The sequence below is a fragment of the Limulus polyphemus genome, unplaced genomic scaffold (genome assembly GCF_000517525.1).
Source record: "Limulus polyphemus unplaced genomic scaffold, Limulus_polyphemus-2.1.2 Scaffold4124, whole genome shotgun sequence".
In the NCBI taxonomy this organism is placed as follows: Eukaryota; Metazoa; Arthropoda; class Merostomata; order Xiphosura; family Limulidae; genus Limulus; species Limulus polyphemus.
Genome location: NW_013669734.1, coordinates 35,920 through 51,972, shown reverse-complemented (window position 1 = coordinate 51,972; position 16,053 = coordinate 35,920). Strand labels below are relative to the sequence as shown.

Below are 16,053 nucleotides of genomic sequence, written 5' to 3'. Positions count from 1 at the left end.
CTCCCTAACCACCTGGCCATGCCCGGCCATTTGAAGTAAAGAGAGTATGTGTTATTTTCAAACCAATTTATAGACTTTACTGGAAATGAAATTCATCATGGTATTGGTTTTGTGCATCTGGACTGTCTTACTGTATCTGGAATTAGATGGAATGTATTATTTTACATTTCTTGGGTTATGTGAAATGTATTATTGTACAATAATTGAAATTGTTTAAAGTATATTCTTTTTTTGTTTTTACTCATAAGTTTTTAGAATAATAAATCATATGGAATGAATCTTCTAAGTTACAGTATTTGAAATTTTGTCCAAATACAATAAAATTTTCTGAGAATCTTAAAGAAGATTTAAATTGTCACTTGTTTCTTGTGTGTTTGTATTATAAAATGTTCTTTTTACATTTTTGTATTACAGACTGCAGAAGAATTAGATTCTGAGACAGAAATAGAATATGAAGAAAATACCTATGACACTAGGAGCAAGTGTAAGGAAGTGTAGACTGTCATGAAAACTCGTATGACTACGTGTGTGTGTGAAAGTTGTGAAATATCGTTTCTGTACATTAGCTTGGTGTATGCATATATGAAATGAACTGACAGTTTTTAGGTGTTGTATGTAACACTTATGAAGTTTTAATTTATTTTCATAGAGTAGTAATTTAAGATAACAGCATAGATTCTAGACTTTTAAGTGTTTGATATGTTTTGTTACTTTCGAGACACATACATTATAGAGTTTAAACTTAATTCACATATCCTTATATTATCTAAAGGTAGAATTTTTATGCCATTACAGTGGCGTTTTTAACACTTCAGACTACTTGGTGCAATTATCTTAGGGGACCCGTCCATACTGATCAGCTATAGGTATAGAAATTTACAAGCCTTTTTGCTTTACTTTGGGAACCTGCAATATGAGGGGGCCCATCTGTGCATTGCCCTGATTGCAACAATGTTAAATATGCCACTGCACTATTATACTGTCCTTTCTTAGTTGACTTTTTCTGTATTGTAAATGTTTACAATGCTTAAACATCTTATGATTTTTGCTTTTGTTTTTTTCTGTTTTTAGCAAGTGCTCACACTGACTTTGATGAATATCCAGAAATCAGTGGTATCAGTAATACTAGAGTAAGTCTTGGTTTTATGTACAATTTTTGTGGTTTATGTGTACATCTAAAGAAATTATGCAACAGAAGCCCATGATATTACCTATGTCATAAAGTGTGGCTGTACAGTAAAATGTCACTATTGTTTCTTTTCTATTAAAAAAAATCAAGAAGTGACAACAACAACAGTTTTCATGTTTTAAACATAATATAATTCATGTTGCCATATATTTTACTAATGACTCCACTTAACAGTCATCAGTGAATGTTGTGGTAAAAAACATTGGAAAATAATATCACATTTCATCAATAATCAACCTTATGTCCCACAGAATGCAGGTTGGAGACTGTTAAGTGAAGAATAACTTGAACACAGATAGTAGGAAAAAACAAGCAAACACAGAAGTAGTTTGAAACATAATATTCTTTATTAAACAAACACTGGGGTTGAGGGCTACAAAACAAGAGGTGAAGATTACGAAAAATCAAGAGACAGGTTATATTCTTTAACTAATAGTCTACATATAATTGTAAGCTATCCCAAACCAATTTTAGAGGTTTCTGTTCTGCCTTTTCAAAAAGGCTGCCTTTCAAAAATCCATACAGAAATTTGACATACTAACTTAAGACCCAAGGACAAAAGTTGCAGTATGCAGCCTTTTATCTGTTTAAAAGGACAAGCATATGTTTATAACCTTTAGATTTCTGGTCAACATAGATATTATTAACTACTCTCAGAAATTGCACAGAAAGTTTGAAAAATATTAGTTGAATATATTTGAATAAAGGTATATTTTCAAATAGTTATGGATGAGCAAAATTCATGGCTATTTAAGTCAATACACTTTTGATTCATTATGTCAATCCATGAGCTTTGTTTGTATTATACCTACTGTCAGTGGAGAAAATATAACACTGTGTTTTCAGAAATGTTTGCCTTAACTTACAATTTTAAATAATTGTTTTGTGAGAAGCATGTTTTTCAGAAAATTTGTATTGCATGAGTGTCTATGGTGGTATCAGAAAGTTGTAAACTAGTAAAAAGTTAATGCATGTTGGATATCACACTTATAATTATGAGTATAATTTTGATGGGATTAATCTTAACAGTGTTATGGAAGAAAAATATCTTAGTGTTCTGGTTGATCAGTTTCTTGAGACATCCACCCAATGTGCTGTTGCTAGTGGTAGGGCAAATATGATTTTATATGTTATCTACAGAAATATTGAATACAAGTCTAAAGAAATTGTAATATCATTGTATAGGACACTGGTTTGGCCAGCTTTGAATTACTGTGTTCATTCATGGACTACTTACCTTAGAATGGACATTGAATTGTAGGAAAGGGCTCAGAGGAGGACTAATAGGATGATACCTGGGATGGATAGGTTGTCGTACAAGAATAAGTAAAGATCTCTTAAACATGTTTTCTCTGGAAAAAATAAAAGTTAGAGGTGATCTGATCAAGGTGCTTAAGATTGTTAGGGGGGTGGAATTAATAGTGTTTAAACCTCATTTTTATTGTCACATTTAATGGTGAAAATGATAAGACTAGGGGATACAAGTACAAGTTTTGGCAGGGTGGTTGGTCTTTGGAATGAGTTGCCTTTAGAAGTGGTAGATACAGTTAATTTAAGCGATTTAAGAGAAAGCTTGATAATCATATGAATGATAAGGGCTGGCTTTGTGTTCTTAGTGTTTAATTTAATGGATAGGATGGTTTAGATGCACCAAAAGGTTGCTTGTTATCGTTTAATGTTATTTTGTTTGTAAAAACAATTTGTGTGTGTCATATCAGATTGTGTACACATTATGAAATAATGTGTTGAGTTATCGTGGTTAAAGTTAGCTGTATTTATTTCTCTGGTTCATAAGATTTTTATTGCAAATTATTTTTAGGATGCATATCGCTTTGTGTCTGAGGAAGAAAAGCAACAAATAGCAGCTCAGGTAGAAACATTCCGTACAGAGAAAAGCAAATTTGATCGGGAGGTTGCTAAGTGGGATGATACCGGAAATGATGTCATTGTCCTGGCCAAAGAAATGTGTGTCATTATGATGGAGATGACAGATTTCACACGGTGAGTTTTTATTTTGTGTTATCATTAATATCTTGAAGTATGTGTATACTTGGTGTAGAGATGAAAGTAATGCTATACTGAGGTGTTTGTAGAGTTTTAAGTTTCTAGGAGAATTTGGATATAATAGTTAATTGTTTGAGATATATTTGTTTACTTTGGAACACTCCAACTTTCAGTAAATTGACTATAACTGATGATTACCTAACTTGTGATACCATACTACCAAGAGTTTAGCATATGCATGATTTATGGAAGATATTTTAAATAAATTAAGAAAATGTTCTACAAAAATGTGAACATTTTTTGATTGACCAGTCTAACTGACAGGTAAGTTTGAAGCTTCACTCTTATTACTGCTGAGAGTTACACCAAGTTTAAATATTTGATCGGTTAGCTTTCTTGTATCACTGGTGAATTAGGCTCAGAAGATTCTAGCATTGAAAACAATCTTACAGCATCATGAGCTTAATATTGCTATTTTTTCCCCAATACAGAGGTAAGGGACCCCTGAAGACAACAATGGATGTCATAAATGCAGCTAAAAGAATCTCAGAGTGTGGAACAAAAATGGACAAACTTGCAAGGACAATTGCAGACCAGGTGAGGAAAATTCTCCAAATGTTGTGTAGAAGTCTGGAATATGATGTATAACATGCTTTTTATAAATTACTTCAAAGGAATGTTTCCACATAATCATTGTAGAATAATTCATCAACAGTGATAACTATGAAATGTTAGCTTTAGTTTAGTATTTAGCTAGTAAAAAAGATAATACAAAAAAATAAAATGTATATATATATATATATATATATAGAGAGAGAGAGAGAGAGGTGTGTGTGTGTGTCATACACATTGAGCTATCAAGAGTAATGGTCTTTAAAATGTCTTGACACTTTTAAGTAGAGCTTTTGCAAGAAATCTTGATATTTTGAAAACATTATTTAACTATGGTTTTCATAGTGTTTTCTTATCACACTGCATTGTATTACACATATTACAACTAAATGTTTTAAACCTCTTGAAAATCATTTCAGACCCGTTACATTACAGTAGTCCTAATTGAGAAAATCTTATTTAAAATATTGTATGAAGTATTTCTGGAGTGAACACCATTTTAATATAAATTCAGCTAATGCAAAATTAACTTTTATTATTAATCTATAACATTTTTAACACTGAAAGCCTTGTAATAATGTTACTCTTACTTATGTATTGATTTAATATGTTGGTTTACTCCATGACAAAATGAACTATCTGTTGATTTCCAGATTTTTTAATATCACATATAGCCTTTAATGTACATTGGAAACACTCCCTTCTATTTTTCAGTAATAGGTTTAGTGTATGACTTGTGCTTTTGGTTATCAAATAACTGTTGGGTTCATTAAAATCTATTGTTTAGACATAATATTATCAAAAACAATCTTCAGTTGCAGAAAAAAACAATGATTTAAAATTACAAAAATATATAATACTTAGATATTATATCAAATATGTTAACTTGTTTTTATATAATCTGTTCATATATTTCAGTGTCCTCAGTCTAACACCAAGAAGGATCTGTTGGCTTACCTCCAGCGAATTGCCCTGTACTGTCACCAACTGAATATCACTAGCAAAGTCAAAGCTGATGTACAGAACATATCTGGAAATCTCATAGTGTCTGGGGTAAGTTTGATGATTTCTTTGTACTTGTATGTAGTAAACTAAGATTATAATTGAATACTTTTTAACTTAACTGCTTGTAATATTTAAATTTTTCAAACATACTTGCAGCTGTGGATTTTTGGTGTAAAATATAGCAGTTTGTTTGTATTGTTTTTTTTTTACATTACGTCGTTTCTCATTTTTAGCCATTTATCATAAAGGACATAAAATTTTCCATCCCCGGCATATTAAATAGGTAAAAATATATATTTTAGATATACTTTAGATCAAACAATAAACCTAACATGTTGCTCAAGTTATGGACAAGGATGTAAGAAAATAGTAAATTGCTTTGACTAAGATAAGACAAATGGAAAAACTTTTGTTTAAGCTAACAAAAAAATACAGAATATAAAAATGACACAATGTTTCATCATAGAACATATAGAAAGGAAATAGTGTGATACTTAGACCATAGCATAGGTAGTAAGAATAAGATGTCGATTAGATTAAAGAACATGAAAAAAGGGAGAATTTTTTGATTAGGCAGTAAAATGTGATGAAAATAAATTGGTTAGATCGTAAAAGAAAGAGAAGGTAAATATTATATTCATTAGAACATAAAATAGAAGGCAAAACGGTATTGGTTAAAACATCTAATAGGCAGAAGGAAAATATATTGTTTATAACATAAAAATGCTGAATGAAAAGTTGTTGATTAGGGCATAAAAAGGATAAAAAAGAATGTTAGTTTTTTAGAAAACTTAAAAAAGATAGAAGAACAAGGTGTTGGTTAGGCTGTAAAGGAGACAAAATAAAACAAAACAGATAGAAACTGTAGATATTTTGGTGCTAAACTCATAGAACAAAACCTCATCCAAATCATATAAAAAGTACATTTTGGTTAGATCAACAAAACAGGTAAAAGAAAATAAGTATGTTTTTAAGATTAAAAAATAGACAGATGAAGAAGAACAAGTTGATATTAAAAGTAAAAAGAATAGACAGTGTGCAAAGGTAGCTTAGCTCATAAAATAATGAATTAGAATTGATAATTTGAATTAATAATTTGTATAATAGTACACAGAAGTTGATAGTGTAGAGTAGTGATGAGTAATATATATAGTTTTATTTTTCATTTGTTAGGTTATTAAGAAAGAGTTATTATATAAAAAGTATTAGGGTGACATTAAAACATATTTTTGCAGCTTGACAGTGCAACATCTCTAATCCAAGCAGCAAAGAACTTAATGAATGCTGTTGTTCTTACTGTGAAAGCTTCATATGTAGCATCTACTAAGGTAAGACTATGTTTAAAATAGTAGTTGTTTTAGAACCTCAGTTGCACTGTGCTGTGTAGTACAATGTCTGTTGTCCTTTTTATACTTTTAATGAAAATTATGCTTCGTAGCACTGGCTCAAGATGGAATCTCAGCACACTTGCTTATGGAAATTCCTGAACCAATCTTGTTAAAGTATTCTTTGTATTAAAGTTAAAGATTGAACCAACTGCTAATTTACAAAAACATTAAAACAGATTGTATCTAGTCTACCTGATTTAAATCATTGGGAATTATTGGTTGTGGTAACATGTTACAGAAGAAGTTTCAAAATACAAATATATCTAAAATCATCAAGGAAAAGAGTGAGTCAGTGTTTTGTTCAAATGTTCTTCACAAATTAATTATTGCAAAGAAGGTGATTTGTCACAAAGATAAACATTTTTTTATCTATATTTTCAGATCTTATAGCATTGCAACTGAATTTCTCTGGTATTTATGTGACATATTTTATCACCTAGTCCTTCCAATTTGGTTGCTCATCAAAGAGGAAAATAACTTGCCAGTTGTATTTTTTGAAATTAAATTTATATATACACACACATTGATAGAAACAATACAAAACAATTCTTGAAAAATTTATTCATTCTAAACAAGTTTAACATAATTAAAGAATTTTTTGTTGTTAGTTCTGAGAGTATGAAATGTAAATAAGATTCTGAACACTGAAACTTTGTATTATAGGTTTAATTTTTGAATCACTTGGAAAGAATTGTTTTTAATGTATAGGTTAAGCCATCTTAATACTCCCTTTTCCTATCTTTCTTTTTTAAAGGATTTATAAATTATTGGAGATAAATTATGAATTTTGAACAGCTTTAACATTTTATGAACGTGAAATAACTGATTAGTTATGTAGGTACTGTTGAGCGTGTAAAGATTGAAGAAATGTTAAAATAATTATTCAAAAGGATACCTGTTTTTTCAGCTTTTGTTTCTAGAATTTCGGTTAAATGCTCCTTCTACATATTTATAGCAAAAGTCATTGAGTGCTGTTTTATGATGCACTTTTATAAAGCATCATATGTAATATTGTTTAGACTAGTCATAAATTCCTTGTGTGTTTTTGGAATTATTGGTATATTTGCAAAATTATGAATAATTTGTTCACACAGTTTTTTTGCATTGTAATTTTTGATTGGTAATTGCTTTTTGGGTTTTTTCTTTAGTATCCTCGAAGTGTAAGAGTGAGTGTAAGTATATTTTTGATTAATTTTCTTTTATGCTTAACTATATATTAATAGTGAGCTTGTAGTTAATATCATTTGTCTGAATTACAATTAGCATGTCATGAAACTGTTACAATATGATCATTTTTATCTTAATTATTAGGCTAGAATGACCTTAAAGAGCAACCCTATCTATTGCTACTTTCACCCAAATTTATAACTTGCATTACTTTAAGTAGTGATTGTATCTATTGAGAGTTTTTAAGCTAAATGTTTCTAATTCTTAGACTCTTCCCAATGGGATAAAAAAAAATCCAGTTTTAACAGCCATTTTTCCAACTTAAAAAGGAGGCTATGTATTTTCATGTTTAGACTAAAAATTATTCTTTCTTTTTTTCTTTTTTTCTTTTTACATTTTATAATAAGCTGTATATGAATAAGGCATTATTGGAAAACTATGTTATCATACAGCATACATAGATATTGTGTTATGGAAACAACACAAAGATCCGTGTATACATTCTTTGCTGTGTATCACACTATGTTGGCATTCATCCTTTGGTGTAAACTGCATGCACTCCATTATATCTGCTGTTTATTTGTAAAGTACTCATTTATTATAGTTTGAAATTGAAATATTAAACTTTTCTTTTTTGATTCTTTTTTATCAAACAGTATTCATATTTGACTTCTGAAATGTTTAAGGTATTTTACAAAACATTAAAAATTATTTCAAATGCTGTATTTTGGTCAAAAGTATTTCATTATAATACTATTAATCTTTAGAAAGGAATAATCAATAAGCCAGAATAAAAAGCATGTATGTTTGTTAGAAAAACATTCTGAATTCTCAAACATATTTTTTTTGTTAGTTTATAGTTAGTTTCTTCTTAAGTATACTGTAGATTATGTATTAATAGAACATCTCAAATGCAAAAAAAATGAGTTGTATGAGATAATACTACTAAAAAAAACAAAATATCTGACAGTACAGTTTAGTAATAGTAGTAGTAGTAGCTGTGATTATTAATTATCTACATGTAAAGCTAGCATAACATTACTGCAGGTAGTGACTTGTACTTTTTAGACTGTCATTGCTATATCCAAATGTAAAGTTAACATTGTTGTAGGTAGTGACTTGCACTTGTTAGCTTGTGATTATTGTTAATATCCATATGTAAAGATAACATAACATTAGTGTAGGTAGTGACTTGCACTTGTTAGCCTGTGATTATTGTTAATATCCATATGTAAAGTTAACATAACATTACTGTAGGTAGTGATTTGTACTTGTTAGACTGTCATTGCTAATATCCAAATGTAAAGTTAGCATTGTTGTAGGTAGTGACTTGCACTTGTTAGCTTGTGACTATTGTTAATATCCACATGTAAAGTTAACATAAAATTACTGTAGGTAGTGACCTGTACTTGTTAGCTTGTGATTATTGTTAATATCCACATGTAAAGTTAATATAACATTACTGTAAGTTGTGACTTGCACTTGTTAGCTTGTGATTATTGTTAATATACAAATGTAAAGTTAGCATTGTTGTAGGTTGTGACTTGCACTTGTTAGCTTGTGATTATTGTTAATATCCACATGTAAAGTTAACATAACATTACTGTAGGTAGTGACTTGCACTTGTTAGTTTGTGATTATTTTTAATATCCACATGTAAAGTTAACATAACATTACTGTAGGTTAGCATAACTTTACTGTAGGTAGTGACTTGCATTTGTTAGCTTGTGATTATTGTTAATATCCACATGTAAAGTTAGCATTGTTGTAGGTTGTGATTTGCACTTGTTAGCTTGTGATTATTGTTAATATCCACATGTAAAGTTTAACATAACATTACTGCAGGTAGTGATTTGTACTTGTTAACCTGTGAATGTTTATATCTACACATAACAGAGACTTTGCTGGGTGCTTAAAAAATTCAGATTTCAGGCCCATAGGTTTGGGAATTTTTGGTGTTTCAGTATGATATTGAACATGGTTTTATATTCTCAGTTTTCAAGACACCAACTGGGAATTTGGGACACAGGCCTTATGTGCCAGTGCTTAGCAATGCCTCTGACATTACTGTAGCTAGTGACTTGTAATTGTTATCATGTAACACTAAATTCAAGATGTCCCAGATATTATATAAGAAAATGTGTACAATTTCTATCAATTACAGAGTCAGTGCACATCCTTACGTTTATGATAGAATTTTGTCAGAGCAAAAAAATTATCAAATACAAAACAGTCGTTGTTTAAACCAAAATAATTTCAGAACAGTTCTTCAGCCATATTTTTGTGTTTTTTTCATAAGGATCCACTTAATTCATATTAAAACATCAAAATTGCTAGAAATATTTTATGATAAATAAGAAAAAGAAGGTATTAAAAGGCTAGAAAGAAAATTACGATATAAAAGTTTTTGAACTGCAAATAATGCTTTTGTATCATTATTGCTTTTTTAATGGCATTATTGTAGTACGTTATAATGAAAACATATATATTGTTTGTAAACTCGTTTCTGAAATATTTCTTGAAACTGTTTAACTTACAAGCTTTAAAAAGCATAATGATTAAAATAAAAATGAATGACTGTCTGAAGATGAAAGAATTTCATAACCAACTTCATGAATGTGATAAGATTTGGTTAAACTTCATATGTACTATTAAGTTCTTCTCTTTCAGTTAGGCTAGGAGACCTGAATTATTATGTTTTACAATAAATGTTTGTTGTGTAAACGTTGTGCAGCTTAGAAGCATTTTATCTTATAAAAAGTTAATTTAGCATTGCATGTGTGAATTAAGTATGTATTAATATTTTTTACTATATGAATACATATATTGAAAAACGTTTTCCAAAGTACTCGTGCACTTTGGAAATTTGTCTAGCAAAATTATTATTAGGGCTGTCTATGTAAAATATGAGAATAAGTGTCTAAATGTTTTTCTTGTTTGCAGTCTCCTATTGTCGTGTGGAAAATGAAAGCTCCTGAGAAAAAACCACTAATTCGAAGAGAAAAACCAGAGGATGTTCGTGCAAAAGTGCGCAAAGGTTCACAGAAAAAGAGCATTGCTCCTATCAAAGCCTTGAGTGAATTTCATAGTCCAGCAGATCCTGTATGAAGTAGAAAATCTAGATCCATTGAGTTCTGAGAGAATTTAGATATTTAATAAAGTGTGGTATACCCAAATAAATGGTAATGTGTGTTGACTGTAGTTTTTGTAAAATCCTCTGAAACTTGTGAAGGAATAGTCTTGGAGGGTCTTAATTTTACTCTTTAATGGTTTTTTTATATTACTTTGGTTAATTGCTACTTCAGGAAGTATTGATTTTATTTATTTTCAGGTTAATCATGCATGGTTCTATTTACATTGTTAATTACAGAGAAATGGCTTGAAATTTCAGCTGAAGATATAAACTGTTTTTCTTCATCTGTTATTTTCTTTTCATAAGGACTTGTAGATATTTATGTTTAGATATATGTGTATATTATGTAACAGGTAATCTTACAGTAACATGCAATTATTTTAGTGGTCTGTAATACTCGAGAAGAGTCACCCTTATCCTTTCAAAATATTTTAAGTGCAGTCCCAATATATTTATTATGATTAGCATTTCAGTGTAGTTATACAAAGAATGATAAACAATTAACTTTTTTGAAAAAATGGTTTAAACTCATTTTAAAGAAGGTAAAGAATAAGATATGCAAAAAAAGATGTAAAGTAAAATTAAGATATGAATGATTTAGTGTTAACTGCCATCATTAAAATTCTCATCTTTGACAAAGTTATTGCCTGAGTGCATTTCAACATATCTATCATATAAATGTCTTACTTTATTGAATGTATTACTTAGTAATTTATATCCTACAATAAGAGATACAAGCTTTATAGATAAAATAGAATTTGTTTTATAAGAAATATCATCTGGTAGTTTCAAAGTTTTCTTCACTTGGCAAAGTTATTTTTGGAAATGATATCATCCACTTAGCATTTAATATTCTTTATAGTCTGTATTATATTATATTTCCTATTATTTTAATATTAATTCTTCATATATTACAAAAGTTTAAGAAGTTTGCTTGCAAGATAAACCTTGCCAACATTTTGAAGCAGAAAGTTGAAATTTAAAATTTTGAAGATTTTTTCATCAAAGAGTGAATCAAAGTTATTCTTCTGTGATTCATGAATTTCAATATAAGGGCACTTAATAAGTGAAAAATTCAAGCTACAAAGAATTTTCAGAGTTTGTAAAGAAGTGTGTTATGCACTTTCATTTTAAACATTTCAGGAAAGTTTTATCCCTTTTAGAATATTAAAATGGTGCTTAGCTTATGAGTGTAAGACTAAAAGTAGTGATAATAGCAGGAGATTATCTTAAATGAAGTTTGTATTGTTCTTGTACTGAGATGTAAGGAAGTCAGTTAATTTCATTTAGTTGGGTGTATTTTGTACTAAGCTGTTTGGAGCATTAAGTCTAAATGAAACATACTTGGTTTGGAAAGCTTGTGAACTTGTACATTTCAAGTAATCTGTTTTTGGGAAACTAGAAAATAGTAGAGATTTGCTATTTCATAGTTATTGTTTTGAAGGATTTTTATTGTGGAAGTACGTGAAGGTAGGTTCCTGTGTCAGTGTCGTGTATCTAAATATAGTAAAATATGTATGTAATTAATGGTAAAAAAAAAGAATTGAAATGTTGGTTTTGTCTTCCTACCTACACCTTATTACCATGTCATCTTTACCATTCATTTCTCAGAATGTTCATCTGTAGTTCATTAGCTGTTGTATTTTTTGTGGTTATAAATGCTATAAGTATCTACTGTAAACCCTTAATAAGGTAAAGTTACTGCTTTTAAAATCAAAGTATTCCTAAAAATTGGAGAGCAATGGATATTGGTTGTTGTTCTTGATTATGTGTCAGCACTGAAATGAAAATACCCTGTAAAAAATGATTTTTAATCATAGTTCTTAGCAATTCTGTTAACTTCCAGAATTTTTCACTATTGTCATCAGTATTTTGGCATTTTATCAACTGAAATAATCTTAACCACCTTTTTCAGATAGGAAGTTTACTTTTAAATTCTGACTTACAGTAAGAAAGATCTATCAGTTCACTGTCTGCATTTAAATTTTTTCAAGTTTTTATAGTAGGGTGCATAGAATATGTTTTATATATTTTTTATATCTGTTTAAATTCTGGTTTCCTCAATTGTGAAGGATGAATGATGTGGATTTTTTTTTATATACAGGGTGTGTTCTTTTCAAACTTGAAGTTAATTTATAAGAAAATAAAGTTGTTTTTTATTAGAGTTGAGATATAGTTACTGTAATAGCCTTTTCAAATATTGTAAAGAGTGTAAACACTTAAGGTCCTCTGTGTTTACATGACCATAAAAAAAGTTAAAGAAGATCTGAAGTGTGGACCTAAGTACAGTTTAACTGATAGTTCTTGCTATTTAATCATTTTTAACTTGTTATAAATCTGTTTTTGTGGGTAACCCTATATCTTGGCTGTTAATTTATAAGATTAGACATTGTTGAATGCTTATGGTGTCTTACACAATTGTTCTCAGAGAATAATTGATTTAGTTGTATGAGAACCATGGCTTTATGTGTAGTCAAAGTGTGTATTGGTGTTGTCTTCTTCATAAGAACTGTAAATCTTATACATGTGTTTACTGTTAGCAAATTAGTAATTGTCAAAATAGCAAATGGTGCAAGTCTTAGAATTGGACCAAAGCATCTTTGGAATGAAACATGATATATATAAAAAAATTTGGTTAACTTTTCATCATAAGCTTAGTCAAGGTAGGTAACTCTGATGTTTGGCGAGTTCCATATGAAAGTAATTTCTAGAATACTGTTTTTCTACTACATAGATGTATGAAAGCCTGGAACAGAAGTGATTTATACTCCTTTATAGAGACACTTATTTATAGATTTTGTATTATTCTCTCCTTGTAACTGTTGAACCCAAAGTAAACTGATTTTGTCTAGTTGTTTTGCTACATTTATGAAGTAATAACTTCTTTTAAGGTATGGCAAATATGTCACAAAACCATAAATAAGAGAAAACATCATGATTTATTATAAATCTGTCATTCATCCCTAGCACTCTCATAATTCTGAGGCTGGAACAGTTTAATTGATTTAAGACTTGGCCCAAGCATTTAAAAATTTATGTATCAAGATGCAGTAATATATTGTAATCTTAAGAGTTGATTTTAATTGTTTTCACATTATAAGAATGGTCAGTTTTTAACTACTTTCCTTCACTTTTATTGGTCTTAATAGTAGTAAAGCAATCTTTGTACTAGTAATGTACTATAGATTCAAATTATGTAGATCTAAAAGTGTTAATCTTTCAAACAGTTGTAAGAACTTGTGAAGTAAAAAAGAAAGCATATTTAATATGTGGAACATAATAAAGCACTAATAAAAAGAAATATGTTAACACTTTTAGAATTGCATGTGAATATGTAAGCAGGAAAACTGTCAAGTTTAATAAGCAAAGATAATTCTTTTTTACCAGGTTTACAGTTAATTACAAGTGTTAATAGGAAAACATTTTAAGAATAAACTGTTGTGATCTTTTGTTGATACTATGAACTTGAGGTGTCTTCCAATTTGGTACCTATCAGTGAGCAGTGAAGCAAGTAAATTTCTGGCACACCTTCCCCTATTTCATTATGTTTGTAGGTGTGCAAGAATATTCTTAACATAAAAAACTAAACTAAGATTTATTCACTGTTGTTAATTCAGTATTATAATCTATCTGTGGTAGAGAAGTTAAACTGCATCATGATGTTGTAACACAAAATTACTGTAGTTGTTTCAACTAAAAATGTTCATAGCCCAAGAATCTTTATTTGTTAATACTTTGTAGGTATGTATTTTTTGTAATCAAAGTAATTCTTTTTACTTGAAATAATTTAAGAGTTGAGATCTTATTACATTAATTTCCAGTAGAACTTAATAAGATGTATAAGAATACACTTTTTTGTGATTACAAAAGCTTTAAGTTAACTATATTTCTCTGTAATATCAAATGCACATATGTGAATGTAATGATTATGGTGTTTTGTTATTTTCACCTAAAAACTAGTCTATTTTTATACAGCCATTAGTTTCTTTCTCCCATTGGTCATCTTGTATTAAGTGCCTCATATAAATGGCTTTCATTTCATGTATGTATATCAGTTCAGTAACATAATCACAATAAAAGTAGAACATGAAAGTTTCTGCTTGTGTTCATATCTTTCCAGAAGTTGACGATCAGTTTTCTTTTTAAGCAAAAATTTGTTTGTGATTACTGGTATAAATACTTTGTCCTGCATGTACACTAGTTAGTTTCTATAATACTAATTTCCACTTGAAATTCAACATTTTAAAGGTTAAATCAGACCATTTGATACAAAATTCTTCATAAAGTTTAAGAAATTTTTAAGACACTATAGTAATATTCGTGAAAAACAATTTTAAAAGAGATTTACTCTGTGTGAACAAAATTTTCCAAATAGACCCAAGAATTGGATCATGAAATTCCTGAATGTAAAATAATAATTATGTGTAAGTAGCTAAAAATAATTCACTTCACCTTCTATTTCCTCTTCCATGTCTTTAATACATTTCAATCTGTCTTATAATTTTTAGAATATTTCCATTTTGACAATTACGTGTTCTTACACTTCATTCTGTAATTAAACCAAGTTTGCATTTTTGTTCTCGGGTATCATTGATACACAATACTTTGACTATTAATGTTCAAGGAGAACTGGGATGAAGAAAAAGATTATAGTATGGAACTAAAGCTCAGAGTTATAAACTTAAGCAACTTCTAATTTGCTTAGCTCGGCCTTGTTGAGATATTTCACAATTAGATTTTCCTTAACAAATTAAAATATCATGATGCTCCAAATATACACATAATTAGTCTTTAAATCCTAAGAAACCTCATTACTTGCATTCAGTCAGAAAATTAACTATTCAGGTGTATATTCTGTGGATTTCAAAAAACTTATAAAAGATGCTTGTCTTTTATTTTCTTTAGTAACAAATTACAGAAATGTAAATTTAAGTAGTATTCAAAAATACAACTTTTAATATATTATGCATATTTCAAAAAATTGTTTATTAAATCTTGAATTATGTTTTTATAAATTTATTGCAAGGCATTCTAAGATTCAAAAAAATATCCATTCCAGGAATAGTATTTAAATATTTCTCTTAAAATCAAATTGAGAGTACTAACAGAAACAATGTTACAGTTCAGTAAAATAAAATACTAACTTAAAAACAAATATTTAAGCTAGAATTATTTTAATAGCTGAGCAGAAGTATTTTCTAAGGAAGCGAGTGATAAATTGAAAGATTTGCAAAAGAAATATTCATTTTAGGCCTAATAAATTTTCTCACTTTGCCTGCTTAAGCACTATATACCATAGCATTAAAATCTTTAATAAAAATAATAAAGTATTTTGAACCAAACAAAATATTAAGATATTCCAAAATATAAAAAATGATTATGATATCAATGAACCCACTTGAAGTTAACATTCTGACAGCATTTAAAATGGAAAACTTGGTATTCAAATACTTGCATTTAACAATTTTAAAATGTATGTTAAGTAACTGAAGCACATCATATGAAAAACTTTTTGTGATGTAACAAAAGACTTAAGTTCCATTTACAGTATTAAT

General features: G+C 28.8%; 1 protein-coding gene across 3 annotated transcripts in view; it reads left to right on the top strand.

The window, feature by feature from the left end:
* Positions 1 to 14,584, top strand: part of LOC106470625 (catenin alpha-like) — a 54,790-nt gene extending 40,206 nt beyond the window's left edge. For all 3 annotated transcript variants that reach the window (XM_022399252.1, XM_022399254.1, XM_022399253.1), the window contains exons 14-21: positions 415 to 484; positions 1,072 to 1,130; positions 3,009 to 3,190; positions 3,685 to 3,790; positions 4,724 to 4,858; positions 6,046 to 6,138; positions 7,347 to 7,370; positions 10,309 to 14,584. In XM_022399252.1, the coding sequence (XP_022254960.1) occupies positions 415 to 484; positions 1,072 to 1,130; positions 3,009 to 3,190; positions 3,685 to 3,790; positions 4,724 to 4,858; positions 6,046 to 6,138; positions 7,347 to 7,370; positions 10,309 to 10,473 (834 nt within the window). In that variant the 3' untranslated portion in view covers positions 10,474 to 14,584. The remainder of the gene's footprint in view (positions 1 to 414; positions 485 to 1,071; positions 1,131 to 3,008; positions 3,191 to 3,684; positions 3,791 to 4,723; positions 4,859 to 6,045; positions 6,139 to 7,346; positions 7,371 to 10,308) is intronic.
* The last annotated feature ends 1,469 nt before the right edge of the window (positions 14,585 to 16,053 follow it).